The 13849-nt window shown below is 43.2% G+C and overlaps 1 protein-coding gene across 4 annotated transcripts in view; it reads right to left on the bottom strand.

Moving 5' to 3' along the window:
* UMODL1 (uromodulin like 1) overlaps positions 1-13849 on the bottom strand; it is a 77159-nt gene that overhangs the window by 26089 nt on the left and 37221 nt on the right. For all 4 annotated transcript variants that reach the window (XM_054820830.1, XM_054820837.1, XM_054820845.1 and 1 more), the window contains 8 exons: positions 12634-12826; positions 11557-11697; positions 10629-10748; positions 8956-9210; positions 7438-7550; positions 5066-5285; positions 1584-1721; positions 297-1031 (listed from right to left, as the gene is read on the bottom strand). In XM_054820830.1, the coding sequence (XP_054676805.1) occupies positions 297-1031; positions 1584-1721; positions 5066-5285; positions 7438-7550; positions 8956-9210; positions 10629-10748; positions 11557-11697; positions 12634-12826 (1915 nt within the window). The remainder of the gene's footprint in view (positions 1-296; positions 1032-1583; positions 1722-5065; positions 5286-7437; positions 7551-8955; positions 9211-10628; positions 10749-11556; positions 11698-12633; positions 12827-13849) is intronic.

Here is a 13849-nt window from a genome sequence, read left to right as displayed (position 1 = left end):
ATGAGCCATGCTCGGTGCATTGTATGATTTGGTTCATCTGCTTTGAGATGAAGAAATGTAACATTGATCAAACTAACTGCCAACTTACCAGAAAGAGAAATTATTTTGACATGTTGATTAAGAAAAAAGTACCAATTCCTGCAAGAAAATAATTTTGACATAGACAAACTAGTTTCAGACGTCTTCATCCCAGACCACTGACTCCAAGTGTGCATCTTTCTGGACTCTGAGTAAGGCTTTGCTTCTCATGCAGCCCAATTACCACACGTACAGATCCCTGCCAGATGCATACTCACTGCGGTCCATGGGTGAGCCTGGCGTCGGGCTGGGAGATGGAGCGGTGCCTGGCAGAGCTGGTGACCCCAGGGCTCCAGTGAATTTCTCAGACCAAGAGCTATTCTCTCTTCCCACCTCTACATGTGCTCTGAGAGTGGCATTGAGGGTGGGAACACCAGCATCCCCTGTGGCAGGCAGAGCTGTACTGGGCCCACCTTGAGAGCTGGCTTGAGACACACCAAAAGCTGAGTGACTTCTGCTGGAAGCAGAGGCTGTTTGATTTGGAAACATCAGCGATGGCGAACTGAGTTGCTCTTGCCCTGCTGTGCCCATGGGCGCGTTTGTGAGAGCAGCCACCCGCTGTGATGCACCGGGGGAAGCCTCTGCCACAGAGCTTTGCTGCGACGGACTTACGGCCACCCACTGCTTTGTGCTCATGGCCAGTTCCTTGCTGGCTACAACCCCCGAGGCCGTGCGGCTGTTGTCCCCATCAAAGCCCATCTGCGTTGCAAGGCCTTTTTTCCAAGGGGTTGGAGGAAAGCTGGTGGGAGAATGATTGTGGGGCGCTTGCTTGTCACTCAGGGGTGGTGCAGCAGGAAGGTGTACGGCGGTGCTCATCTCGGAGCCTACAGCAACCATCATCTCGGTGCTGGCAGGGGAAGCAGGGCCTGCAGGGCTCACTTCTTCAGGACCAAACTCTGTACTGTTTGTTACTTCAGGAGCCGTCGTTTCAGTGAGAGGGTCCACAATCTCACCTGCAACACAACAAACACACGTTGAAATGGGACATCAAACTGGATGAGAAGGCACCAGGGTCTGACCTGAAAATGGGGCCGAGACCACTCAGCCGTGCATAATGGCATTACAGAAACTGGTCTTGGATATTTCCTTAACACCTTGTAACACACGTGATTTTAAGGTGTTGAATCTGGTTTGCATATACACAAAGAAGCAGATTTGATTCCTGGGTCTCCTCTTCTGGCCGGGAGGGCACGGATCATTACAATGCAAGGAAATTAGCCACAGACACGCCGAAAGAGGAAAAAGTATGTGCCATGTTTCTCAGCAGTCAGTCATTAGGCTAATCAAGAAGAATCTCACAGAGATTTAATCTGAAGACATATATAAGGTTCACCTTCCTGTTCAGAGGCAGATAATATATACTTCTTCAGCCAGAGACTGCAAAGGTGCATCTATATACACCTTGTGCACTATATAAACAGTTGCAATAAAAGCAGAGGTAGAAAACCACAAATTATTACAAACTTCCACGGCAAAGAGAAATTACATGCCAGTCTTCTCCTCACCCTCACAGTTTCTTCCAGGTCGGGATGGATTGGTATCCATGATTGTCTTGCATCTGCACAGGTATGACCCCATCAAATTGATACACTCTGCAAACACAGAGCAGTCATTCTCAGCAAGAGAAGCACATTCATCCCAGTCTGTAAGACCAAAACCAGAACATCAGTCAGCCAGCCTTCCCTCTGACTGCATTAAGCTAGAAATAATCACAAAGCAATCCTTTCTTCAGTCCTTGTACTCTGAAAAATATTTTCTCCAGGTAAAGATTTTTTTAAAGGTAAACATTTATTTGAAGTGAAAAAAAAAATGTTGTAGGTTTGTACTATAGCTATATCAAAAGCATACATTATACCAAGTTCTGCATACAGTACCTCCAGATACATCAGGTAATGAATAGATCTGTTACCACAAGCTACCACTAGATAGAATACTAAATAGAGACCTAATCCAAATAATGTGCTCCACCAAATAAGAGGTAAATGCAAGTAACTCCCAACAGAAACACTATTCAGTTTTAACAGAGGAAGTGCTAAGGGCAAAAACTCTTTTTAGAAAAGATTTCTTCTCACAGGTAATGTTATAAAACTGTGACCCTCTTTCTAGTAGTCTCAGAAAAGAGATCCTGGTTCAAGGCATGAATATGCTCTAAGGGTGTTCCTTATGTCTAATTTTGGCTACTCTGAATCAGTTAGAGATGCTTCTTACATGGAGTTACAGACCTATTTTATTGCCGAGTCTCTTGAAGGATTTAATCTGGAGTCTTATATTACCATTCGCACCCTGTTCCAGCAAGCATGCAAAAGCTGAGTTAATGCTTTGGACATGAATAATCCCAGCGAATCCCATGTGAGCCCTCTCTGTGCACGCTCCCTTGTGCGTACACCTTCACTGCCTCAGGACTGTATGTGAGTGTGGGCAGAAAACCAGAGTAAAAACTGTGTCTCGGGACAAATCATTCTGATCAGAGGCTAGAAAATTATTTTGAACAATGCATTATCGTAAGTGCTTGTTCTGCAAACATGCAGAGATTAATCACTGTGATTATTTCTCTGAAATAAAGGAAAGTCCCATTCTAGGAACAGAAAGCACAGAGCCGGTGGATGCATGCCCATACGTGCGTTCATCGTTCTGCTTGCAGACAGCTTTCCCCTTTTACTTCCTTCCAGCTAATACTGCAGTTCTTTTTCCTTTCTTCTCATTAGATAATTGTTGTATGCATGATTGTTTCCATTAGACAATTTCATGTGCCTATGGCCAGCTTCTGCCTCTCGTGTTACAGCCTAAGCCACTTAAAGGGAATACAGAAGTATGCAGGATTGACTAAAGCACCAGCAATGAAAGTGCTCTCACTAATGCCTTACTATGCTGTGAGGTAATTGTGACTCTTGATGGCTTCAAACACCATCTGAGAGATGCTCCCATGCCAATTGCCAAATAATTTACGTTCACTGGCTCCATTGTCTCTGAGGGTTTCCTTTCTCATCACTTAGCATGGCTTTTTAAGCAAATTCCTTCACCTCTGATGGCCACATTCAATCATGAATCAGGCCAAAACATTTATGTTCTATTCTCAGCGCTCACTGGGCTAGTACACACACTCAGGCACATATACACACACAGTCTGCGCTTTCGCATTTGGTGAGTGCCTCCCCACACACACACACTCCCCTCAACCAGCAGTCCTACTCCAAGAATTAAAAAAAACCCCACATTCATTCTGATTACACATTATACCTGTAAGAGGTACATGCAACCAGTAAAAATCTGTGAAACTCCTTGCCTAATGATGTTGCAGACTCTAAAGTTTTGCATGACTTCACAGGCAACCTGTAGTTCAAAGTTCAACTTGAAAATTCAGGGAGGAGAAGCCCAAACAAATCACTTTGGATTCAGGGAGTCCTGGAGCTGAAAAGAGTTGGTGGCTAAGAAAGTCTTAGTGAGAGACATCATCTACACTTGCTGTATTCTTACACTTCTCCAGGAACTGGCTCCCAATGTGATATTGTGCTAGATGGCTCTTGGGCCTGACCCTTCGGTTTTTCTTACCATGCCTCACACAACAGACATTTTAGTGTCTCTATTCATCATGGCGGTAAACTTAATAATTTATGAGTCTTCAAAGAGAGATGTGATTGCTCCAGTCCCTTCAGTTGTGCTGTCCCTTCTGACTTCTCATCCTTGCTGTTTCAAAGTTGAATTCCCTGCTCTGCCACTGTCACTAAACCAAGCACATAACCTTTCGGTGGCCAGGCTCCACAGAGGATCCAAAGAGGTGCAAGAGGAGCTGTGCAGGCTTACTGCCAAAGGGCACGTCCCAGGGCTCTCAGGGGCCAGGAAGCAATACAGCCTACTACACAAACCTCTCCTTCATGGGCTGCACTCCTTCACCTTATTTTCCACATTTGACTTTCGGAAACTCATGTCAAACAAATGCTTCTTTGGGCAGAGCTAAGAAATAGACCCCTCTTCTCTACTCCTAAGGAGGAGCGGAGGAGTTGGCTGTGCCCCTGGTGCTACTGGAAGCCACCTGGCTTTCTGCAATTAAAGTAACAGTCCTGAGCTATTGCCTTCTTTTGGTCCCAGGATCAATAACATTTGTAAAGTATTTTGGCACACATCAGGATCTTGCAATTCGGTATCTGCTGCCACTGTGGTATTTGTAGGCTTCAGGTGCAATTTGTCTCTCCTGTGTTTCTCCTGTCCTGTTCCCCTTAACCTCCATATGTTCTGCAAGTCCAAAGGGAGTTTTCCCTGATCACAGTAAATAAGCTTTTAAGGGCTCAATGCACTGGGAGAGAAGAATAACCCATTCGTTGGCTTTGGCAGCTCTCTGAAGTCTGGCTGGCTCTGTCAGCTGGGAAACCTGAAGCCAGAACTTAGCCCTTTGAAGATAAAGTGGTGATTACTGGAGATCAAACAAAGGCCCAGATTAACAGAAATTCCATACGTGTTTCTTTAGTCCTATACATTGAGAGGACATTTGGGAATTTCTCTAGCTGGATTTCTATAGTGAAGATGTTAGATTTCTTTTCTTAAACCCTGGCCCAAACGCAGCCCCACAGCCTTGAAGCACAAAACCGTCTAGAGGGCATGTGTATCTAAAGGCTACAAATACTCCACATTAATCCTATCTGCAATTCAGTGTGAGAAAGATATGGCAAACTTGCAACTTCTCACAAAGAGGAGAAGGTGGAAAATTAATAGGGAAACCAAGGGTACCACCCCTCCTTAAACACAGTGGAGGGAAGCAGTGCCTGCAGGAAGGTACCTGGGGACAGCCAATGCTCCTTCTTCTAACCTCTGCTGGGATTACGGATAAAAGCCCACGGAGAAGTTCTCGTGTTGTGGTTTTCCCTCTAACAAACCACATACTTTGTCTCCCTATAAAGTACTTCTCATGAAGAATGCTAGTGATACTGTCCGTCATCAAAATACAAACCCTGTTTCATCATTTGGAAGCAAAATTTTTTTTTTTTTTATTTACCTTCTACTGCAGTGTTTTGCTGATCCACCAAAAGTGCAGAGCCATTGTGCAGGTAAGAAATCACTGGGACAAATGTGGAGGCATCGACTGGAAACTCGGGTTCCTGCACAGTGATTCTGAGTCTCACAATGATGCTCCCAGCTTGCATGGATTCAATCTGCACTTTCAGCTTCCCAGATTTGTATAAAGCAGAAATGTTGGGTGGAAATGAATTTTCAAGCTGAGCAAAGGGAGGGAAGCATTGAAAATTAGGAACCCAACAGGAATAGCTCTTTTTAAAACTGAACTATGGTAGTTCTATTTTAAAGATTTATGTATGCATAACATAGAAAATGTGGTAAAAAGACAGAAAAGTTTCGAAATGTTTCAGAAATCTTATTCTTCAGAGATTGTTGAGGCACAGAGAAGTGTGAGTCTCCTTGGTACACCCAGGTACCCTTGAAAATGTTACCCACCTGACCACTAGTCTTACAAACCAAATTTCATTTTGGCTCAAGGGAGCAGAATTCCTTCTGCCCCTGTTTGCCTGCATCACAGCTGAATTGGCCCGGTAAGTCTGCCATACAGCAGGCCCTTGATGTTTGCTCTGTATGTCACGTAAGCTTTTTGAACCAAGCCTCCTATATAACCACCTCTGCACTCCCAGACACTGGAACTTGGTCATCTCTACTGTTGTTGGAGCAGACTGTGGCTTGATTTTGGCTGCTACCAGCTAACAGTCCCCTAGGCAGTACCCAGGCAGAGTTTGACACTTAGCATCAGCCAGGGGCCAGTCCCAAAAGCCAACCTGAATGTGACCACCATATTTCGGAAAATCCAACTGCATGGATGCAGGCTGGTTTGTGCCAGTTGATGTCAGTGCCAGAGAATGGTTCAGAAAATGTTTCATTTACCAGTGTGGGCATAGCTTTAGCTCCTAAGGAGTATTTGAAACTCACCAGTCCAAGTCCAGCCTGCAGCCAAGTCCAATGATAAAGAAATCCCAGGATGAGAGACAAGAAAAATGGGGGCGGCTAACTTCAAGAAAATGTGTTTGAGACAGCCCAACTTCAAGGCAATATCACAATTACATTATGTTTGATTACCAAACTGGTAAGTAGACACATCAGTTGAACAAACGGTGTTACTCTGAACATTAAAGCAGGCATACAGCTGTCAGTATTTCAGCTGTGCAGGAGTTGGCAGGTTTACCTTACATCTCTCGGAGGCATCTCCTCGCTTGAGCCTTTTGTTCCTACATACACCTCAAAGCATGCCTTTGAGCACACAATGCGGCACCATAAATCAACACAGCTTTGTTCCCATTCAGTCAGAGTTTGCTCCAAAAATTCCTACAAACAAGCTGTTTAACTGGTCTAAGCTCAGATCAGGGTGGGGAGTCAAGAAAAAGAGAGGAGAGAGGAATCGAGAGGGGAATGTTGTGCTCTGAAACACCCAAGGAGGCAGAAGTAACACAGATGGGCAATGCTCCTTTTCCCTCCCAACCCCATGATGCCAATTAGGTCTGTATTAGTCTCAGAGAAGATTCACTCGCAAAAATCCTCCCGCACAACAAAAGCGAAAAATTTGCAGCTATGGGAAATAAAACCAGGTCAGGAGGTTCAACTTGCAATTTCTCATGAGCAAATGCCTCTTCTGTGCTGCCTTTGAAAGTATAGCTCCATTACGGTGGGTTTTTCCCTTGGATTTATATTCACATGTTTATGAGTCCTGTCTTTGTTTTGGGAAAGTCTTGTTTTGGATGAAGATCCCAGTTCCTCTGTTTGGGCCCTGTTCTCTACAAAAAAACTGTAAGAGATCTCTGTGTCTGAAATGTCCCCCCTGTTTGGGAAGCTGAGAGCTGGTAACAGACTTCATGACTCCAGTTTTGTTTATGGCTGATTACACCTGAGCATGGACAGTGGCTACATGTGTGCAGGTAAAGAACGGGGCTGGAGAAGAAAGCCCGACCAGGTCACTTTTCCTTAAAGAAGAAAGAGCTTTGAGAGCAGTCAGACATTTATTGAGAAGGCCGCGCTGAAATAAATGCCAGCAATGTCATTTCAATAATCCATTAAAAAGTCTCAAGTCAATTTAGTGTGAGTTTATTGCCAAACTAAAGATCCAAGGAAAGGCGTTCCTGCTGCATGCCTGCATTTTTAATTCCTTTACTCTTCTGTAGGGGAAAATTCTCATTGGCTCCATTGCTAATAAGGCCAAGGGCTTGATCTGTCTAGTCACCTGAATTTTGTTTTAATTATAAAGAAAGGTCACAGGAAATAGTATGATGATTTTCAAGGGATATTTCAGCCAGGCATAAAATCCTCTATTACATTAAATAAATTCTAAATTGGAAAAAAAAAATGTATTACCCAGAGATATTTTGGCATTACCTCTCTAAGCAACAGTCTTGAAAATTCTTCATATGCTGAGCTACTGGCATTATGGAAATCATCGGTGAAGTTGTAGTTGAGAATCCTCATAGTAACACCAAATATCTTGGCCTCTGTAGGACACAATATTAAAATACACACTGACAAAGCAGAAGAGGAAAGGATTCAGTCAGAACTGGTGTACCCAGACCAAAATCTCAGATGACGGAGGGAGAAATGGGAGAGAAGGTTGAGAGAGTTAAACCAAGAAAATAAAGCAAATATTCTGCTACAAGCTTCCTATACATAGACATCAGGTCCATAAAGATATTTAGGTGCCTAATTACAACTGCATGAGAACTAGGTGTACAGATATCCTTGTGAACCTGACCCCACATAACTCCTGCATTTGAGTGACATCCAAGGTTGAATTGCCTGTGAGCTCATCTCTGGTCCACCAGCCGCAATTACTAATTATTTTTCCTGATCTTGGTAGCATGGATAGTAAATATATTCTTAAACTGAAAATAATAACAAAAAACCGTGCATGCCAGTCCTCTGTCTGGTAAGCCCTGACAGATAACATACAGAGCACGTGAGGGAAAACCAAGAGCCAAGGAATCTATAACCACTTTAAGCTGTATAAACAATCTGAGGCTGTTACTCTTTGGATAACTTTTTTTTCCTCAAGGGCTCCAACTTCGTACTCTGAAGTTCAGCCCTCTGTTTCCATAACCACTAGACCTCCTACTTTCCCTCTACAAAGGGAGTAATTTCCTTCTGACCCAAACTGGAGTCACCCCTCGTCTGATCAAAGGAAGGCTCGTATGGATAAACATAAACAGTCACATTCTCACTGTGGCCAGTATTGAAGAGTTCCCTGCCTGCTTTTTGAAGAAAATGTGGAGAAATTTATTTATTTGCATGAAATTATTAAGAAATAATTTATGGATAAAGGAAAAGCAAAATTATCTTTGATTAACACACTAGGGCCTTGTGGAGCTAACATCACTATCTAATTGAACAAAATTATGCAGGTATTCTGCAAGCTTTCTTACACAGCCCTTGCTATTCCCTTTAGGTCTGGTCACTTACAAATATTCGATCAAATCTGGCCGCCTTCTGGGCGCTCTTGTTAGCCAGCCGAGCCCTTGACAAACCAGTTGACTGTATTTCTCACTGGCCACAGCCATCAACCAGGAAAACTGGGGCTTGATGGGAGATGAGTGGCAGCAGAATGCAGTGCCAGGCACAAAAATCCCAAAACCAAAACCAAAAGTATTCTAGCTTAGCCTGATACCTGTAACAGTCTGAGTCAGCTCCAGCACTGCTTTGTCAACTAACTCCAGAGATCTGCTGCCTGATAGTCCGGGTTGCATAAATGCTGGGGTAGAGGAGAGAAAAAGTGCCGAAGGAGGAGGGAAATGGAGTTTGGTAGGACCAAATGGATGATTGCTGAACTGCAAGTGAGTGGAGAGAGAAAGAGAGTGAAAGAGAGAGAAGAAAAAGAAATATATTTATTTTAAAGTGGCTACTTACCTGTTTTAACATTTTGATGGGAGATGCTGGTTTTTCCACAGGTTTCATAGGTGATCTCTACTGAATACATCACACCTGCTTCCAGTCCAGACACATCCATTTTCATTTCCTCTGTCTTCAGGTTTTGTATTATCTCTTTGCCCTTGAACACTTGGACTTGGAAAGTGTGGTTCAGAGTAGAAGCGACATGCCAGGACATTTCAAAACTGTTGCTGGTAACGCTGAAGATTTGGTGGTTTCTAACTGCAGAGGGATCTATTGTAGCCCCAGGAAGAGTTATCACAGAAAAAGCAACGTTTCATCTTTAGAGGACTGTGTTATTCTAAATCCATTCTAAATCCACAAGCACTTTGACAATTAATAGGGGAAGCTCCTCTTTACAGTACCAGCTACCCTCATCCATGAACCATTCCATTAAAGTGATTAATTGGGTGTTTACTCTTTTTATTTCCTTTTACTATACCTATTTGTGTTGAATCTCTGGTAACTCTAATAATCAGCCAGTGAGCTACAGGTTCAAGCAACAGAAATAAGTTTTGAATAGTGAATCTGTGTACTCTACGGATGTTGACACCTGCTGTGCCTTTTGTCACTTTAATCATCAAAATGCACCTCTTCAGGCAAAGGCTGCCTTGATTTATGCCTGGAAAAACCCCACAGACCTCAGCTTTTACAGACTGGGGGCAGAGTGTCTGGCAGAATTTCACCTATTTCTGCCACTCTAGTCTAATGCAATCATTGTCATGTCAATGGGAAAAGACAGGACCCTTCGGAGATTATTCCTCTCCTCGAAGCAGGAGGAGGTGTCTAAATTGGGTAGGATGAATTGCCCTCCAGAAGAGCCTGTCTGTCTCCACTAACTAGAGAGAGACCCAGGATGGCGAGCACAGACTAGACACCTCTCCTGCAGACAGCTGGGGTCAGGTGAGATGAACATCATCCGCCAAGCTAACCAAGAAATCATGTAATGCTGCTGCCACATCTTAATTATTTCATGCTAATGGTTACTCTGAAAAAAAGGGTTGTTTTCTTAAATTATTTCAGTAGGACATAGTTGTTTCCAGGCCTCTGAATCATATGGCTGCCAAACACATCCAAAGCCATACTGCCCCTGCTCTAGAGGGACTTCAGTTTAATTCCTCTATCTTCAGCTTGGATCAGAAGTTGTGGGTGAAGATCAAGAATATCCAGACTGTCTCTCTGACCTAGGCAAAGAACTACTTAAAGCTATTTCCTCCCACAAGATGAAAATGTTTTAAAAAGGATTGTGATAACTCTCGCCTGAAAGGGATGAAGTCACCCATATAAAGACAAATCTCCTGGGGTTTGTTCCCATCATAGTCCCTCAGACAGCTGTCATGTATAGCTGGGAGAGTATTCACAAAGGCTAACTCCAGCGCAGGGTAGCTGTGGCCAACCTCCCTGGCTCACGTACCCCACCAACATTTTCACGGTCTCGAAAGCAAGAGGCCCGCATCCCGGTGGCTGTGGCCAGGATGTCCTCTTGGGGGAGCCTCTCTCTTTCCATTTCCATAGGTGGAGAGATCCACTCCAAAACTATTACCAGCTTCTGTGAACACCCTCCTGTAACTCAACCAGCTCCAGGAAAAGGGGATCAAAGAGCAGCTCAGTTAAAAGCAAGGCAATATTCATTCAAATCCAAGGTTACTCACAGCACCCAGCATCTGTAGATTGGTTAGTCATGGACAAGAGACTTGAATTACTTATAGACGGAGAGCTATTGCTAGTGTTAATGAGATCCAACACTGAACTTGGAGTAGGTGTTGCCATGCCTGGGGGAAAAACAGTATTAGCAAAGAGTTAAAGCATTCCTAACAAAGCAAATCCAAAATAATACCATTCATGTTTCCTACAGCTGAAAAGCAGCAATAGAAGTAATATAAAATAAAATGAAAATAAACATATTATGATATCACAAAAGCATAAAGTAATACATTATCTTAATTTTTGAGATTAAAGGATTGTAAAATTGTTTTCTAACTAAAGCATTGAATCTGCAAGCACTTATTTATCTCATTATCTTTAAGCCTATTAGCAGGCCCATTGATGTCTGTGGGCTGTAAGTACATGCCTCTATTTTACTGAACTGGTACTCCAGAGAATTATTTCACCCATTGCCAAACTCTGTCTGCCTTCAGCAGAGGACTCAGCAACAGTGCAGCAGCTCAGGGTGGGATTATACAACCACTGAGTCCTGGCTGCAGTCGTGCAGTCAAAATGGGAAGGAGACTTTGTGTACTAATAGCATCACTAATCTTATTTCCCAGGAGGCAGGGGAGGTGTAATGACACTGAATGACTTGCTCTGAGAAGCGGTCAAGGTCTGAAGCTAGACTCTTTCGGCAGGTGAGTGAGGACAGCTGAAGGTGAGATAGGAGAAACAGCCAGGTACTGTGAAATAAATACACGGCATTTCAATCAGAAAGAGCTCTCAGCTGGCTTATGTGGCATCTTCTCCCAACAGGAAGAGAAGTGGCACTGCGTGCTCCAGAAGTCTTTGCCTTGCAGGTGACTCCTGTGATAGCCCACAGAAGTCCTGCAGAAACATTCTCAGTATGTAGGTGAGACCTACGTTTCTTACCTTCCTTTCTTCGGCTCAGTTGGTGAGAGATGACATCTGCATGTTCACGCTGAGGGTCGCAGCTGTAATAACCCTCCAGATTTACACAGGTGTTTTTCTCGGGACAAGCGTTGAATTCAGCATAGGAACATTCATTGACATCTAAGAAGAGGAACACACCTTACACAGATATTGATAGCAGCATCACGATTGATCTGCAATGTGTGTAGACCTGGCTCTGGATATGATAAATTCAGCGTAAATCTGCAGTAACTCTGCTGAAGCAATTCTGGATGTATATGGGTGCAATGAAATCAGAATGGTGCCCTTCCCTGAAGCAGCTATAACCCTATCACTTTTTACTCCAGTTCTTTGGAATAAGAGGCCAGTTAGTGGCAGCTCCTGCTCACAGTTGCAGGATGTCATCCAAACCTAAGAGATGTCAGCAGGAGGATGAAGGAGATCTACCCAGTAATTTCACTGAAAGTTGGATGAGTTTTCAAAAGTAAACACAGAATAAGAAGCGATGATGACAGTGCTTATGGATGCATTTCAGGAGTGAAAATGTTCAGATAACTACACAGTAATAAGTAGATTAAAATAATTTAAACCACATATATTTAAATATTTACCTAACATTTAAAAAGTAGGTCGTAATACGCTATAGTAATTAACAGACTATAAATATGACTTGTTTCACGCAATCTACTGGAAGTAACACATGTCTATAAAAACAGAGTATATCTGCTTCCCAAGAAAACACTTTTTTTAAGAGCCTGCTTAATACAACTAATGCTTGTGCTAGAAATATGGACACCTTTGTTTTTTCATCAGAAGATGGGCTATGCTATTAAAAGTAAATCAATTTAATTGATGAATCAGGAGTATTCGCCTCCAAACTATTCACTCCAAAGTAATGATTAACTACAACCCTCTCCATCCTGTAATGCAAAGGTTAGGGCCGTATTTGCAAAGTTTGCAAGATCCACTACACTATTTTTGAAAGCAAATTGATAGTCATATAGATGAAATCCCAAGTGAAGAGGGATGAAACCCCCTAAAAAAGCTTTTCCCCATGACAGGATCATAATAAATAACCTTGCACTTCTGTGTCAATCACTTCATATACACGCTTCACAATGTCCTTCAAGGAGGAAGAAACCTCCGCTAGCAGAGCTGGCTGGTGCAGTCCAATGAGAAGCTGAGAGGCCACCGTCCCAGTGTATACTTCTGCACTGTTACTCTGGATATGGTGCACGGAGACGTTCAAGTGCTGTAATGCACCAGTAATCTGGAAAACAGGAGAACAAACACTTCATTATCTCGTTCCTTTCTCAGCTCAGCCGTATGCCAGTGAGGCATAACCTATGCAATGATTATCATCATAAATCTGAGTGTAGAAAGCACCAATTCAGAAACCATAGCAAAGTGGCAACATTTAGTTCTGTATTTATGCAAGGTGAGCTCTTCTTATTAGCATCACATTTCACAACAGAGTTACAGTACAGTAAAGCCAAGCTAAGGGATGTGTGGAACTGCATGTCAGATCTCTAATGCTTAGGCAGGAGGATGCAACCCAGGAAGATACGGGAAAAGGCTCTTCGGCTTGTAATGCTTAAACACCAAAAACCTCAATAGACAGAATACATATTAGACATGCTATTACAGTTATTCTGTAATAAAGCTGTCCAACACATTACTTTAAGCAACTAAAAAGACTGCTGGCAAGGGGAATAGAAAGAAAAAGAAGAAAAGCAATGGACTGAGCAAGGAGTCTGGGACTAAGAGCCACAGAGGGACCCCAGGACTGCCCAAGTCATCACAACTGCGAGGCAGGGGTGAGAGAAGGGACATGGGGGTGGGCTGAGCATTATGAAGTAGTAGAGCTGACAAGACCTGGATGACATTCCTCTGAGTAGCAGCTCATTGCAAAGTTTCAGTTTATATTTCCTATTTCTTGAATGTTTGACTTTGCCATAGCTTGCTTTAGACCAAGATATAAAAGTTTTGGTAGGTCCTTGCCCTCTACTCCTACTACACATGACAGGATCAAGGTTTTTCACTTTTTTAGGATGTAAGAAGGGAGAATTCAGGTAGGAGGAAAAACTACACTCATGCAATATCCCCATGCTACTACTATCATTTCTATTCTCCTGCCCATCAGTACTAGTTGATGATGGGAGAAGGGTTTCCTTTGCTACTTGCCCACTCCCAGCTGGAAACTGGGGAGAAGCAGAAATGAGAATGGAGGGAAATAGGGACCTGCCCTCTCGGGTACCTTTCAAAGGCCACGTCCAAGCCTGGTTTTCTCCAT

The sequence above is a fragment of the Grus americana genome, chromosome 1 (genome assembly GCF_028858705.1).
Source record: "Grus americana isolate bGruAme1 chromosome 1, bGruAme1.mat, whole genome shotgun sequence".
NCBI classification, from domain to species: Eukaryota; Metazoa; Chordata; class Aves; order Gruiformes; family Gruidae; genus Grus; species Grus americana.
This window is presented reverse-complemented; position numbering and strand designations above follow the sequence as displayed.